This window comes from Grampus griseus (genome assembly GCF_964374135.1).
Source record: "Grampus griseus genome assembly, chromosome: 10".
Classification (NCBI taxonomy): domain Eukaryota; kingdom Metazoa; phylum Chordata; class Mammalia; order Artiodactyla; family Delphinidae; genus Grampus; species Grampus griseus.
Window position 1 is genome coordinate 62,053,786 of NC_139004.1, and position 12,607 is coordinate 62,066,392.

General features: G+C 46.5%; 1 protein-coding gene across 1 annotated transcript in view; it reads right to left on the reverse strand.

Moving 5' to 3' along the window:
• CDCP1 (CUB domain containing protein 1) overlaps nucleotides 1–11,536 on the reverse strand; it is a gene marked incomplete at both ends in the record, with an annotated part of 52,649 nt that extends 41,113 nt beyond the window's left edge. The window contains one exon of the mRNA XM_082664435.1: nucleotides 11,455–11,536. Coding sequence (XP_082520561.1) covers nucleotides 11,455–11,536 — 82 coding nt within the window. The remainder of the gene's footprint in view (nucleotides 1–11,454) is intronic.
• Nucleotides 11,537–12,607: the final 1,071 nt, after the last annotated feature.

A 12,607-nucleotide genomic window follows, 5' to 3' on the forward strand; every position in this document is an offset into this window, starting at 1 on the left:
TTTTCTACCTCTCAATGTCCAGCATCCAGCACAAGGGGCCTCCAACATCTGGGGAATGAATGGAATCTGTTACCAAATAACCCAAGACTAGGCTAGATCTTTTCAAGATAGTCTAGGCAAAAATCAGATTCTCTAGGCCTGCTCAGTGCTAGGCCCTAACAGTGGATAGGGGGGTGGGAAATGCAGCAAATTGTTTTTCAAGAAAAGCTGCTCCAGGTGGAGAAGGCAGTTTTGGTCATTAGTTCCTTGATTCCCAGTGACTTAATACTTCTACTCCATCCCTTCTATACACCAAATTCTTGCAGGAAGCATCTGTAGACTTTTTTGAAGACAGAATCATTGCTATACCCATAGCGGGCTTTAAATTTTGTTTTTTAATTTAAAACTATTTTTAAGACAAAACTGTGGTGATAGAAGGCAATTCAATGGTTTCCAGGGGCCAAAGGGCAGGGCCTCTGCCTGCAAAGGGGTCTAGAGGAACTTTGCAGGGTGATTGAAACGTTGTACCACCTGACAGCACTCATCAAACAGTACAGTTGAGTGGTGAATTTTATGGTATGTACATTATATTTCAATAAAGTTGAAAAATATATTTTACTTTTAGATAAAAAATACATGAAGCACAAAGTAAAATATGCAAACATATCTCTATAAGGCACCCCTATGTTATTTCATTTCACTTTGCCAAAGGGTGGCATACCATCCTCACTGTTCTGAATCTTGTGTTTTCCCCTCAAGAATATATCTGGGGGGGTTATGCCATGTCTGTACACCGAGAGCCACCCCATTCTTTTAAATGGCTGTGTAGCATTCCACTGTTTGGATGTACCATCATTAATTTAACCAGTCTTCTAATCATGGACATTTGGCTTGTTTCCAGTCTCCAGTTACGAGGGGAAGGAGAAGAAGATGCTTATCTGGAGTTTCAAGGTGCCAGTGGGACATACCTTCCTTGGTGTCCCACGGTTCCTGGCTGGAACTGGAATTGTATTCCCACAGAAGCAGAGACCAGGGAGGCTGGAAGATGTTATTTCAAGGGTTTGGCTGCATTGTGTTGGGATGGGCTTCTGCAAAATGACCCAAGCACTGTCTACAATTTGAAAAAAACGTCTTCTTTGTTGTGATAAGTTGAGAACTTGCTCCTGACAGCCCAGGGCTGAAGTGCCTGATAAGACTGTCAGCAACTTCAGGGCAGTTGGGCAATCCTCCACCTCTCAGCAGGGATGAAAGCAGGGGCCCTGCCAGACTCCACAGAATATCCAGCTCTGGTTTCATGGCCTGGCACACTCCAGCCCAGTGTCGGTTTATGACACTTGCTCACAAGGACAGCTGTAATCTTCGGAAGCCCACTAGGAAGTTCTTTTCACTTCTCATGTGTAATTGGGCCTGATGTTTAAGTTACATAAAACCGGTCTGGTCAGTTCCTTGGCTAAAAGGAAATGTGTGTGTTTGTGCGTGTGCGTGCATGCATGCACGCACGCACTGGCGTGCGCTGGTGCTTACCTGCAAACAATTTTTAAAAACATGTTCTAGTGTCATTGAGAACAATTTCTTGCAGTTTTTAATCCAGCAGCTTCTATTCTAGGAGCTTCCCGTTCCTCATAAGGGCCCAAAGCTGACCGCACTGGGATAGGGGCTGAAGCATAGTATGTAGTAGCAGAGGCTGAAACAACCAAAATGTCTCCCAAAAGCAACCTGGTTACACAGACAACGGCCTGGGCAGTTTGGTCCATGTTGTCTGCTGCTGAAAATTTCAATGTTCTTCTTGGGCTCAACTCAAATGATCAAAGTAATAACAATTATTAAGTGAGGAATCTGTTCGAGGCTGGACACTGTGCTGAGTGATTTACAGACGTTATTTTCATTGGGTCTATGCCTCGAAGATACTCCAGGGCCCCACTCCAGTGAGACTTGTCAGCAGGGCGGTTGGTGGTAAAGACAGCCCATCACCACAGGCTAAGTCCTCCCGAGACAGTGTCCCCGGCTGCCTGGGGCCTCCAGCATAGCGTAGACTTCTAGCAGGAGGAGCAGCATTTGATAACTTCACCCTCTGTGCTGCTGGCTCTTGGACTCTCCTCCGTGGCCGGTGTGCCACTGTGCACCAGAGTTAGGCGTCTGTCTGCCCTTCACACTCGGGGGCTTCATCTCACCATCTCTGCATCCTCCATGATGTCCTGGGACCTCTCACCAAATGTTCGTGAGTTGTTCTCAGGTTAAAAAATGTTTCAGCCAAACATCCTTGTTTGAAATAGCTTGATGTCCCCACCACCAGCCCAATGATGGAAGATAAAGCATCTGCTTGAAGGAATCTGGCACGTGCCTGGACATACACCATCCTAGCCCAGCTCTCAGCTGGACCACAAATTGCCAAGTGTTGAGAAGTCTCCTCATGGCTCCAAGCATTGTGTGACATTACTTGGAGATGGCCAAGTGGGCAGACCCCAAAACAAAAACAACAGCCTGACTTGAACTCTGTGTAATTTTTGGATGCAGAAAGTTGATGAACTCAATTCTGGAGACTGTCTTTTATTGTCCCAGCCAAAGACAGCACGTAGGCACCCATAAGTTTTTACAGAAGTGGCACATTTCCCCCAGAATGCTTTGGTTGTCTGCCATTGAGGGTAGGGAATATTTGCACTTCACTTAAAACAAAGAAAGTTATACCATTGGTGCTCATGGAACAGTTATAATTTGTTTTTTCAAAATATTTCCGAATTTATTATTTAAAGATGTTCACAGTCTAGGGTGAGGTGGTTAATGGCCTCATAGTATATTGTTGAGCTGCATTTCCATCTGGCAGAATGGACGGCCCGTCCAAGAGTACAGCCTCTCCCTGGCAAAGTCAGACTAACAAGGCTCTCAGGGGTGCCCTTGGCTTGGGCTGTACTCAGGAGAGAACTGAAAAGTGCAGATTATTTTTTAAGTACAGTAACTGAAGAAAGAACTTTACATTTTATGAAAGTTTGTGAAGTATATGTCTGTAAAACAAATTCTGATTTTCTACTGTATTCTATCACAAATCAGTATTACTGTTTAGAGAAATCCAAACCACACGAACCAAGCTGGGATCTTGTGAAGCAATGTGGTTCACATGGGAGAATGTGCAGGACAATACAAAGTCCTTGTCATGATCATCACGGCTACCAGCAAACCATCCTTCACGCAGGAGGGCTCTGCTGGCTACACTGTAGGCCAGATACTTCTGGTGTAACTTCTTCCTTCCAGTCTTTTTTCCTATGACTAGAGTCACACTGTACATACACACACTACTTTACACCTTGCTTCTTTCACTGTATCGCCATCATTTTCTAGTTTTTCCCTTGCAAGTATCCAGGAGTGGGGTTGCATTCCCGAAAACCCACCCACACCCCCATCCACTTCCTCCTGGAAGTGGACCAGCAGAGACTTATGAGCACGTTCTACAGAATGAAGATCCTGGGTCCTGAGGTGAGGAAGAGAACCCAGACCACCAAGGAGGTGTCTTCCACACCCTGAAGGGACACAGAAAGCTGTGGCTCCGTCTATCAATCCACATTTTCTTTTTTCTACTTTCTAGTTTTCCCAGTCCACACACGCAGTCACTGGGACTGTGCTTCCCTCCTCCTCCTCTTCTGTCTGATTTGCATCAGATTTGGAGCCAGAAGACCTGGGCTTTAGACCTTCTTGCCCTTGCCATCTTCTCACAGTGACCTGAAGAAGTCATCTAATGTCTACAAGCTCATACCCTCTCCTAGAAGGAACTGGCCTTGACCTGGATTATCCGTTTGTTTATTCCACAGATATTTATTAAGTGCCTGCTATGTGCCAAGCACCATTCCAGCCACTTTCCTAATTGGGATTGGATATGACCCTGCCTGAGCTCTTCCAATAGCTCGGGGGTCTCCAGAAGATCCACAAATCAGCTCATGTAAATCAGCTCATAAGACATTAGGGCTGGTGGTTCCTCTGCACGGTCCAAGCCCCTACATGAAAGTCTGGGAAACTGAGGCCTAAGGAGACAGGGCAACTTTTCCCAAGTCATAAGGCTAACTGTTGACAAGACTTGAAGTTAGAACCAGGTGTCCTGACCCTTAAGTCTGGCACTCATACCACTCTGCCCGCGACGATGACTTCTTCCTGGGTTCCCATCTATACTACATTTCAGTCTCCCTTTCAGGTGGTTAGAGCCATGCCACTGAGTTTTAGTCAACAGAGTGGCAGCAGAATTGATACGAAACAAATTCCATTCCTGGACCATAAAACCCTCCATGTAAGACCCCTCCTGCTCTTTGATCTTCTATCAGTTTGATATGGATGAACACAGAAGCCACACTTCTTGAAGATGGTGGAGTCAGAAAGTGGAAGGAGCCTGGGTCCCCATATCGCTACTTGGAGGAGATCCCCTGTTTAGGACCTTCTGTGAGTAAGAAATAAACATCTATTGCATTTGAGCCATTAGACACATCTGGGTCTGTGTTACAGCAGCTCAAAGGGTGTTACACCTTAACTATTAGACTTATCAAGGTAAAAAGTCATAAAGAATTAATCAGTCCTCAATGCAAACATGAGGAGCTATAAGAGTGCAAGCCCGTCTTCAGCCTTCTCAATACACAGTGCTCACGGCATTCTGATCACGGAACTGAAAGTAAATATTTGAAAGGAAATTCAAAATATTTCCCTTGCCTAAAGTTCATAATTAGTTTCAACTGGAAAGAATAAAGAAAGGAGTAAATTGCAGCCTGGGGTGGTTAAGAACCTGTACTCTGAAACGAGACTGCCCAGATTTACAGAGGGCACTACCACCTATTAGCTGGGCTCTTGGGCAAGCTGCTTCCCCTATTACTCACTTTCTTCTATTTGACATTTTCTGTACAAACGCTTTGACCCAGTAACTCCTCATCCAGGAATTTCACTTACAGATAAACCTGTCCATATACCCAAAAAAGTCAGCTGTAAAGATGGTCAGTGAGGCTCTGTTCATAGCAACAGACGATTGGAAACAATCCACTAACAAGTGGCTGGTTAAATATAACATGATGCTCCCACGACGAGAAATATTATGCAGCTGTCAAATAGCATGGCAGCTCCGTATGTTCTGGTATGGAGTTAGAACCAAGATGGATTGCTACATGAAAAAAATCAAGACGCATATGGGACACATCCTATACTATATACTATATTTGTGCTCCTTTTTGTGTAAAGAAGGGAGGTATGTATATTTGTAAACTTGTACATGCTCAGGAACAATGCACAAGAAACCTCAGCTGCCTCTGGGAGGAGGCCTGGGGTCAGAGGTAGAAGGGGATATACTCCCCTCTCCCCGCCACAGATCATTTTGTACTATTTGAAATTTTGTTACCACGTACAGGTAATTCTTTTTCTAAGTACAGTTTTTATATTGTTTACATATTAAAAACATATACACATTACCATATGATCCAGCTATCCCACTTCTGGGTATTTACCCAAAGATACAAACACACTAATTCTAAAAGATACGTGTACCCAGCTATTCATAGCAGCATTATTTATAATAGTTAACATATGGAAACAACCTAAATGCCCACTGATGGAAGAATGGATAAAGACGATGTGATATATATGTATAGATAGATAGATAGATACAGACACAAACAATGAAATATTACTCAGCCAAAAAAAGATGAAATCTTGCCACTTGCGATAACATGGATGAACCTTGAGGGTATTATGCTATCAGATGGAGAAAGTCAAATACTGTATGATTTCACATATATGTGGAACATAAAAAACAAACAAACAAAAAACAAAATAAATGAACAAACCAAACAAAAAAAAACATGTAGATTCAAAGAACAGAGTAGTGGTTACCAGAGGGGAAGGGACGGGGTCGGGGGTTGGGGGGCGCAAATGTGGAAAATGGGATCAACTGCACGGTGACAGACGGAAAATAAATTTTTGGTGATGAGCACGCCGTAGGGTATACATAAGCTGAAATACAATGCTGTACACATGAAACTTATACACTGTTATACACCAATGTGACCTCAAAAAAAAACATTTTAAAAACAAAAAACACACATTCCTAGAACAAATATGAACACAGCCCTCAGTAAGTGTTGGCTGATTTTTCAAAAAATGAAAGAAAATGTCTGGAGTGCAGACACTGTCTCTAAGATGACCAGCAAATGCTGTCTTTAGGAGTCCCACTGTGCACAGGGGGCATGGCACACTGGTGACAGAAGCTGAGTTCCGAAGTCAGGCTACCTGGGCTACCATCTCAGCATCACTACATACTTGCTGGGTAGCCCTGGGCAAGTTACTTTACCTTTCTGTGCCCCTCTATTAAGGGCTTATAGGAGTACTTGCTTGAGGCTGGAGAGCTAAATGACTAGCAGGTCTACTCAAGAACGCCTCCTGGATTTACATTTTCACAAGAGGAAACAGCTGAGTTTTTATTACTCAAACATTGTGTCATCTATCACAGTTATTTTTGGCCAATGTCTATTTAGGAAATATGTATATTTACATCTCCAAACACAATACAACATTTGAAAAAAAATGTATGTTGCAAACAAAATAGGCAGAATACGAGGATCTGGTGGAGACGCCACGACTGCCAACAAAAGGGGTGCAGGAAGTTATTACACACAAAGCAACTGTCTGTGAAGAGCCACATACAGTAAATGGTCTGGCAATCCAGAAGGGATGTCATGCATTTTACGTTTAATAGAATTGGTTGTTAATTATATATGGGTATCTTCTGGTGTTTCATTATGCTTTTGGAAACTGTTGGGGGTTTGGGTTTTGTGCAGTAGGTTTTTATAGTTTGTCCCACATGAGATAATGAGATGTAGGTCATCAGTTAGTGTTTTCATGCAGTATGTCTGGTTTTTAGGGATGAATTACTGACGTTAAGTGGGAGATGCTTACACGTAAAATACTCAGAAGAGTGGCTGGCACAGAGCAGAAGCTCAATATGTGTTAGGTATTACAAGTAGTAGTTAGTAATTAATAAAAAAACAAAAACAAAGAAACAAAAATCTTGTGTACTGAATACAAACCCAAGGGTACAAAGAGGTGAGGAAGGGGACTTGGCTCTCCTTGCTGGTTTCTCTAAAATGTTGCCAGCTGCCCAGGAGAAGGTGATGGGCTAATTACAAGGTTGTAGGAAGTGGTTTGAAATAATTTGATTGTGGAATAATTTTTATAATTTAGAATGATAATTAAGGGGTGTGAACTTTTCTTAATCACCCAGGTGGAGAGCCTTAGCTATGGCTCCCCCATATCACGCCCCCATTGTCCCACCCATCTTGACCTCAATCATGGATCCTTCTTACCAGCAAACTCCCCTTCTTCTCCATCCAAACCAAAGTCAGCACCACTGAGCAAAATCGAAGGTGAGGCTTGTGTTATAAGCCAAGGGACTCAGTTCTGGGTTTTTGTTTTTAGCAAAAAAAAAAGTGCTGCTGGACTATTAGTACCACCTAGCTGGGGCACTCCTAAGATTCTTGAATACCCACCAACACCGTTCAGACCCTGCTTGCTGAGCTAGAGGGAGGAATGCTTCTCCCATAGTTGCTAGTGAAACAACAATGATGACAGCCCAGGGAGCGTGGGAAAAGGGCATTCATACTCTGTTGGCAGGAAGGTACACCAGAACAACAGGACAAGCTACCCACAGGGCAACATGGACATGTGTATCCAAAACCTTAACCTCTTCTCCACTCTTCATCCCAGCAATTCAATTTCCAGAATTTTAGTTGGAGCGAATAGTCAAGAATGTGCAGAATAGAGCCACAGGAACACATTCTCAGATATATCAAAATGGGATAATCCAGTTGACACTATTTTATAACCTTAGCAATGCAAAGATAATATCACTTCATGTCATTATATAATCTGTGCTATATAATTTTTAACGTCTTTTCACTGAACAGACCCCTATTGTTGGACATGTTCTATTTTTTTAAAGCTTTTTAAAAATATATATATTTATTTTATTTTTGGCTGCGTTGGGTCTTCGTTGTTGCACGTGGGCTTCCTCTAGTTGCAGTGAGTGGGGACTACTCTTCATTGCGGTGCGTGGACTTCTCATTGCAGTGGTTTCTCTTGTTGTGGAGCAGGGGCTCTAGGCGCACGGGCTTCAGTAGTTGCAGCACGCAGGCTCAGTAGTTGTGGCTCACGGGCTCTAGAGCACAAGCTCGGTAGTTGTGGCACACGGGCTTAGTTGCTCCGCAGCAATGTGGGATTTTCCCGGACCAGGGATCGAACCCGTGTCCCCTGCATTGGCAGGCGGATTCTCAACCACTGCGCCACAAGGGAAACTCTGGACATGTTCTATTTTTAGTAGGAAAAATTGAAAGCAATCTAAATGTCCACCAATAGGGGACTAGTTAAAGCTATACAAAGGGATGGTCCCATTTTTGGTTTTACACACACACACACACACACACACACACACACACTCAAATTGTGCACCAAAATGACCAAGGTGGTTTGCTCACAGATATTTTGTTATATTTGTTGCCAATTTTTCTACAATAATTATATATATATTACTTAAAACATTTAAGTAATTTCAACTTCCTTTTGCCACATTGATAGCATGGGAGAACCCCTAGAAGAATGTGGGGGGGCAGGGTACAGTCATTGCAGACAAAACGGTAACATATGAAGTGACCCCTGAGGCTGATGGGTCAGCACTCGGGCACATGTCTACAGCCAGCAGAGAAACAGTCTGTGTGGGTGTGGGGGTTAGAGTGGGGGGAGGACTCATCAGTTCTGCCAGTTACACATTTGAATCTGAAGAATGATGAACATACACACTCACCAGGGTGAGTGAACACGTCATTTGATGCCTACTCATATTTTTGGCAAGAAACAATGGCGGCAAGAATGGGGTCACTGACCCAGACTCTGGTACCTGAGTGGTTCTTGGAAAGCCACTAAGTTGAGGTTTTTTTTTTTCTTTCGTTTTCTTTTTTTTTTAAATGCTATCCTACTTGAATCTCTTAGACTAAACTTTTTTAAAAAATAAATAAATTTATTTATTTTTGACTGTGCTGGGTCTTCGTTGCTGCGCACAGGCTTTCTCTAGTTGTGGTGAGCGGCAGCTGCTCTTCGTTGCAGTGGGTGGGCTTCTCATTGCAGTGGCTTCTCTTGTTGCAGAGCACGGGCCCTAGGCTCGTGGGCTTCAGTAGTTGTGGCACGTGGGCTCAGTAGTTGTGGAGCACGGGCTTAGTTGCTCCGTGGCATGTGGGATCTTCCAGAACCAGGGCTCAAATCTGTGTCGCCTGCATTGGCAGGCAGATTCTTAACCACTGCACCACCAGGGAAGTCCCTAAGTTGAGGTTTTAACAAGGCTATTTTAACTTAACCAATCTTTCATTCTTAGAAGTGGGAGAGCTGGTGGGAATACCAAACTCAAACAAACACACCCCACCAAGATGCAAACTTTCCTTTACTCTTCATCTCTGCAGTGACACCAACATCATTTTCACTCTGCAGAGTCTTAAGAGAGTTCAGGGATTTATAAAATAAATCCACTGTGCTAGGCTCTCTGGTTCTCTCCATCTTTTCAGGACAGACTCTACTAACTTCTCGAAGGTCTCCACCAGTTAGATCAACCCCAAGACTCTGGGCAAAGCAAATGTACTCTGTGACTGCTCCAACCACAAAGGGATAACCTTTAGTTCAGCCCAGAGATGTGGTCTCACAGTTCCACTTCTTAAGACCACAGGAAAGATTTAAGAAGGTAAAATGGGAAAGTTCCTGGGCTTCCCTGTATCTATACAATGAACCAAGAGACACGGCTCCAACAGTCAAGAACTTCCTGGAAAGAACAGACTCCACTGGACTCACTGGAGACCAAAATGGCAGCCTCTCCAGGCCACAGGGAGGAATCAGACATGTAACACAAGCCAGTTCAGGATAAGCTGTCATAGTTGTCAGTAATGCACTGATGCCTTGATTTACACCATACTCTTACTGGAGGAGTTCTCAACTGTTATCACAGACAACCGGAAACATCTCAGACAATTCCCAGAGTTTCAAGACAGCGCTCAAGTGTGATGGGCACACTATTTTTCCTCACACATACATTTACACATACTTTCATTAGCTAAATTACTCTTTATTCTTTTTTCTTTTTTTTTTTTTTGCGGTACGCGGGCCTCTCACTGTTGAGGCCTCTCCCGTTGCAGAGCGCAGGCTCAGCGGCCATGGCTCACGGGCCCAGCCGCTCCGCGGCATGTGGGATCTTCCCGGACCGGGGCACGAACCCATGTCCCCTGCATCGGCAGGCGGACTCTCAACCACTGCGCCACCAGGGAAGCCTCTACTCTTTATTATTAAACTGACTTTTTCTTCAAGGGAATCTTGAAAACTCAGTCCAAATTACAATAAACACAGTAAATATTTTCAACGTCCCATCTTCTGTGCAGCAATATGTCACCTCACTGCTGTTGGAGAAAAGAACCAGGAAGCTTTCCAGTCTCGGATTTGTCATGATGGCAATTGCCGGAACGCCCAAGTTCAACTCATCTGCTTAGATCGATTCTTTGAACTTAATTTCCTCTAATATACCTGCCTGCCAAACACAAACGTCCCCTTAGATGCAGCAAAGGGTAATCAAAAACCCAAATCGCTTCCTGGATAGCTCTTTTAAAAACACAAAAGTTGTACTAGTCTCAGGAAAGGCCTCAAATCAAGTTCTTACATGAAGAGACCAGTACGGTTTTAATGCTTCCAGGGCCCACAGGGCTCCTCGTAGGCCCAGGTAGCTGGGATGTGGCGGTCCCTGCCCCCCACCGGAACTCGGAATTCCCACACAACTGTGGACCGCCCCCTCTGCCGACCCCCTTCCGCTGTCCAAGTCCACTACCTACGGGTGCGAGGAGCGGGGTCGTGCAGAGCCTCCGCGGCACGGAAGTGCTTTCATTTTTGGATTAATGTTCCTAAACTTCGGGAGAGCGAGAAAGGAGCGGACGGACAGGGGAAAAGGTGAGAAAAAAGGTGGGATGTTGTGGCGCCAAACCACCGTTTTCTCGCCCCGTCTCTCTGACCCAGGCGCTGAGGTAGAGGGTGCGCCAGAGAGTGAAGTTCCCTCCTCACGCCCAGCCCGGCGCCATCGATAATCCAGGTAGAGCCCCCGAGCGCGCGGCGCGCCACCTCAGCGAGGTTCCCCGGGCCCGGCGTCCGCGCGCCTTTCTCTCCTTCTCCGACGGCGCCCGGCTCGTGGCCCCGACCACCGCGGTGCTCCCCGCTCGGGGACACCTCCACTTGCCGTGGTCTGAGCCCTGGGCGAGGTCGCGCGGAATGCGGGAGGGTACGGCCACCACTCCCGACGCGGCACGCCCCGGAGCCGGGCTTCCGGGGGGCCCCAGCCGTCTGTGTCCCCCGCCCGCGCCGCCCCGCCCCACCGTGGCGGGCGGTGTAGACCCTCAAAGCCCAGTGCCCCCTCAGCGCTCCGCGCACTGGCAGCGCCGCACTCACCCCATCCGCGGGCCAGGCGCGCAGCGCCCAGCAGCAGGACCCCCAGCAGTCCGACCGCGACCCTGCAGTTCAGGCCGGCCATGGCTCCGTGGCGCCTCGGTCTCGGCGGGGAAAGCGAATGTAGCCCGTGATTCGGAGCGGCGGGCGCAGGCCCGACCCTGGCACGGGCTTCTGTTAGTTCCGTCCCGTCTCGCTCACCTGAGCGCGGGCCGGACTGGCCCTGGCTCCGCCTAGCGCCGCGGGAGCCCTAGCTGGCTGGGTCAGTCCCCTCCTCCCTTTCCTCCTCCCCTTCCTGCCTCTACACCCGCCTCTCTCGTCCAGAGCAGTGGGACCTGTAGCCACCTTCCGAGGGCTAGCTGGCGCTCCTCTCAAGACTTTGTCTACGGGCGCGAAGGTCGCCCTTGGGGAACCCAGTCAGGCCTCCTTTTACTTTCCGGGCGACAAAGGAGGCCACTGTGCCGCGCATTTTTCCGGGGGATCATGTCTGTGGATCATCAAGTCCTGGCTTCTGCCTCTGCTTCCTCATTTGGGCTGGAGGCTTGCTGGACTTTAACGCCGGTGCTACAGCTATTCTTTGCCAAACTGTGAGCCTGAAGCCAACTCCAGGCACTTCACAGACAGTATTTCTAGTGCTCACAGCAACCCTTCCATATAACAGTTGAAACATTTACTGAGTCACTCAACCTGCCCAAGGTCACCAGGCCAGTTAGTAATTTATGGAGGCAGGATTTGATAGCCCCTGAAGGGGTTTCCACAAACGGGGTTGCTTTGTTACATTTTTGAAGAGTGAATGAATGAGTGAATAAATGCATGAGGCTGCAGAGGGCCAAGAGAAGAAACCTGAACAGGTCCACAGAGGCCCCTTCCTTGAGTTGTGAATAGTATGTGTGGTACTAGCGTGAGGCATTTACTCCAGTCGTTGGGCTGTAAATCAATGGCGCTGGGTATCTTTTCCTCCTCCCAGCTGCTGGTGTGCCATCTTTCTCTGGTTTCCGAGGTCCTATAGATTCTTCTTACCCGCTGCAGACCACACACCATGTCCAGGGTCACAGGGCCACAAGGAGAGGCAGTGGATGGTTCAGGGACTCTCAGCTAGCAGAACAAGGTTCTGCCAAAATGACTCCAAGGGCCCCCCTGGGTCTGTCTGTGCCAG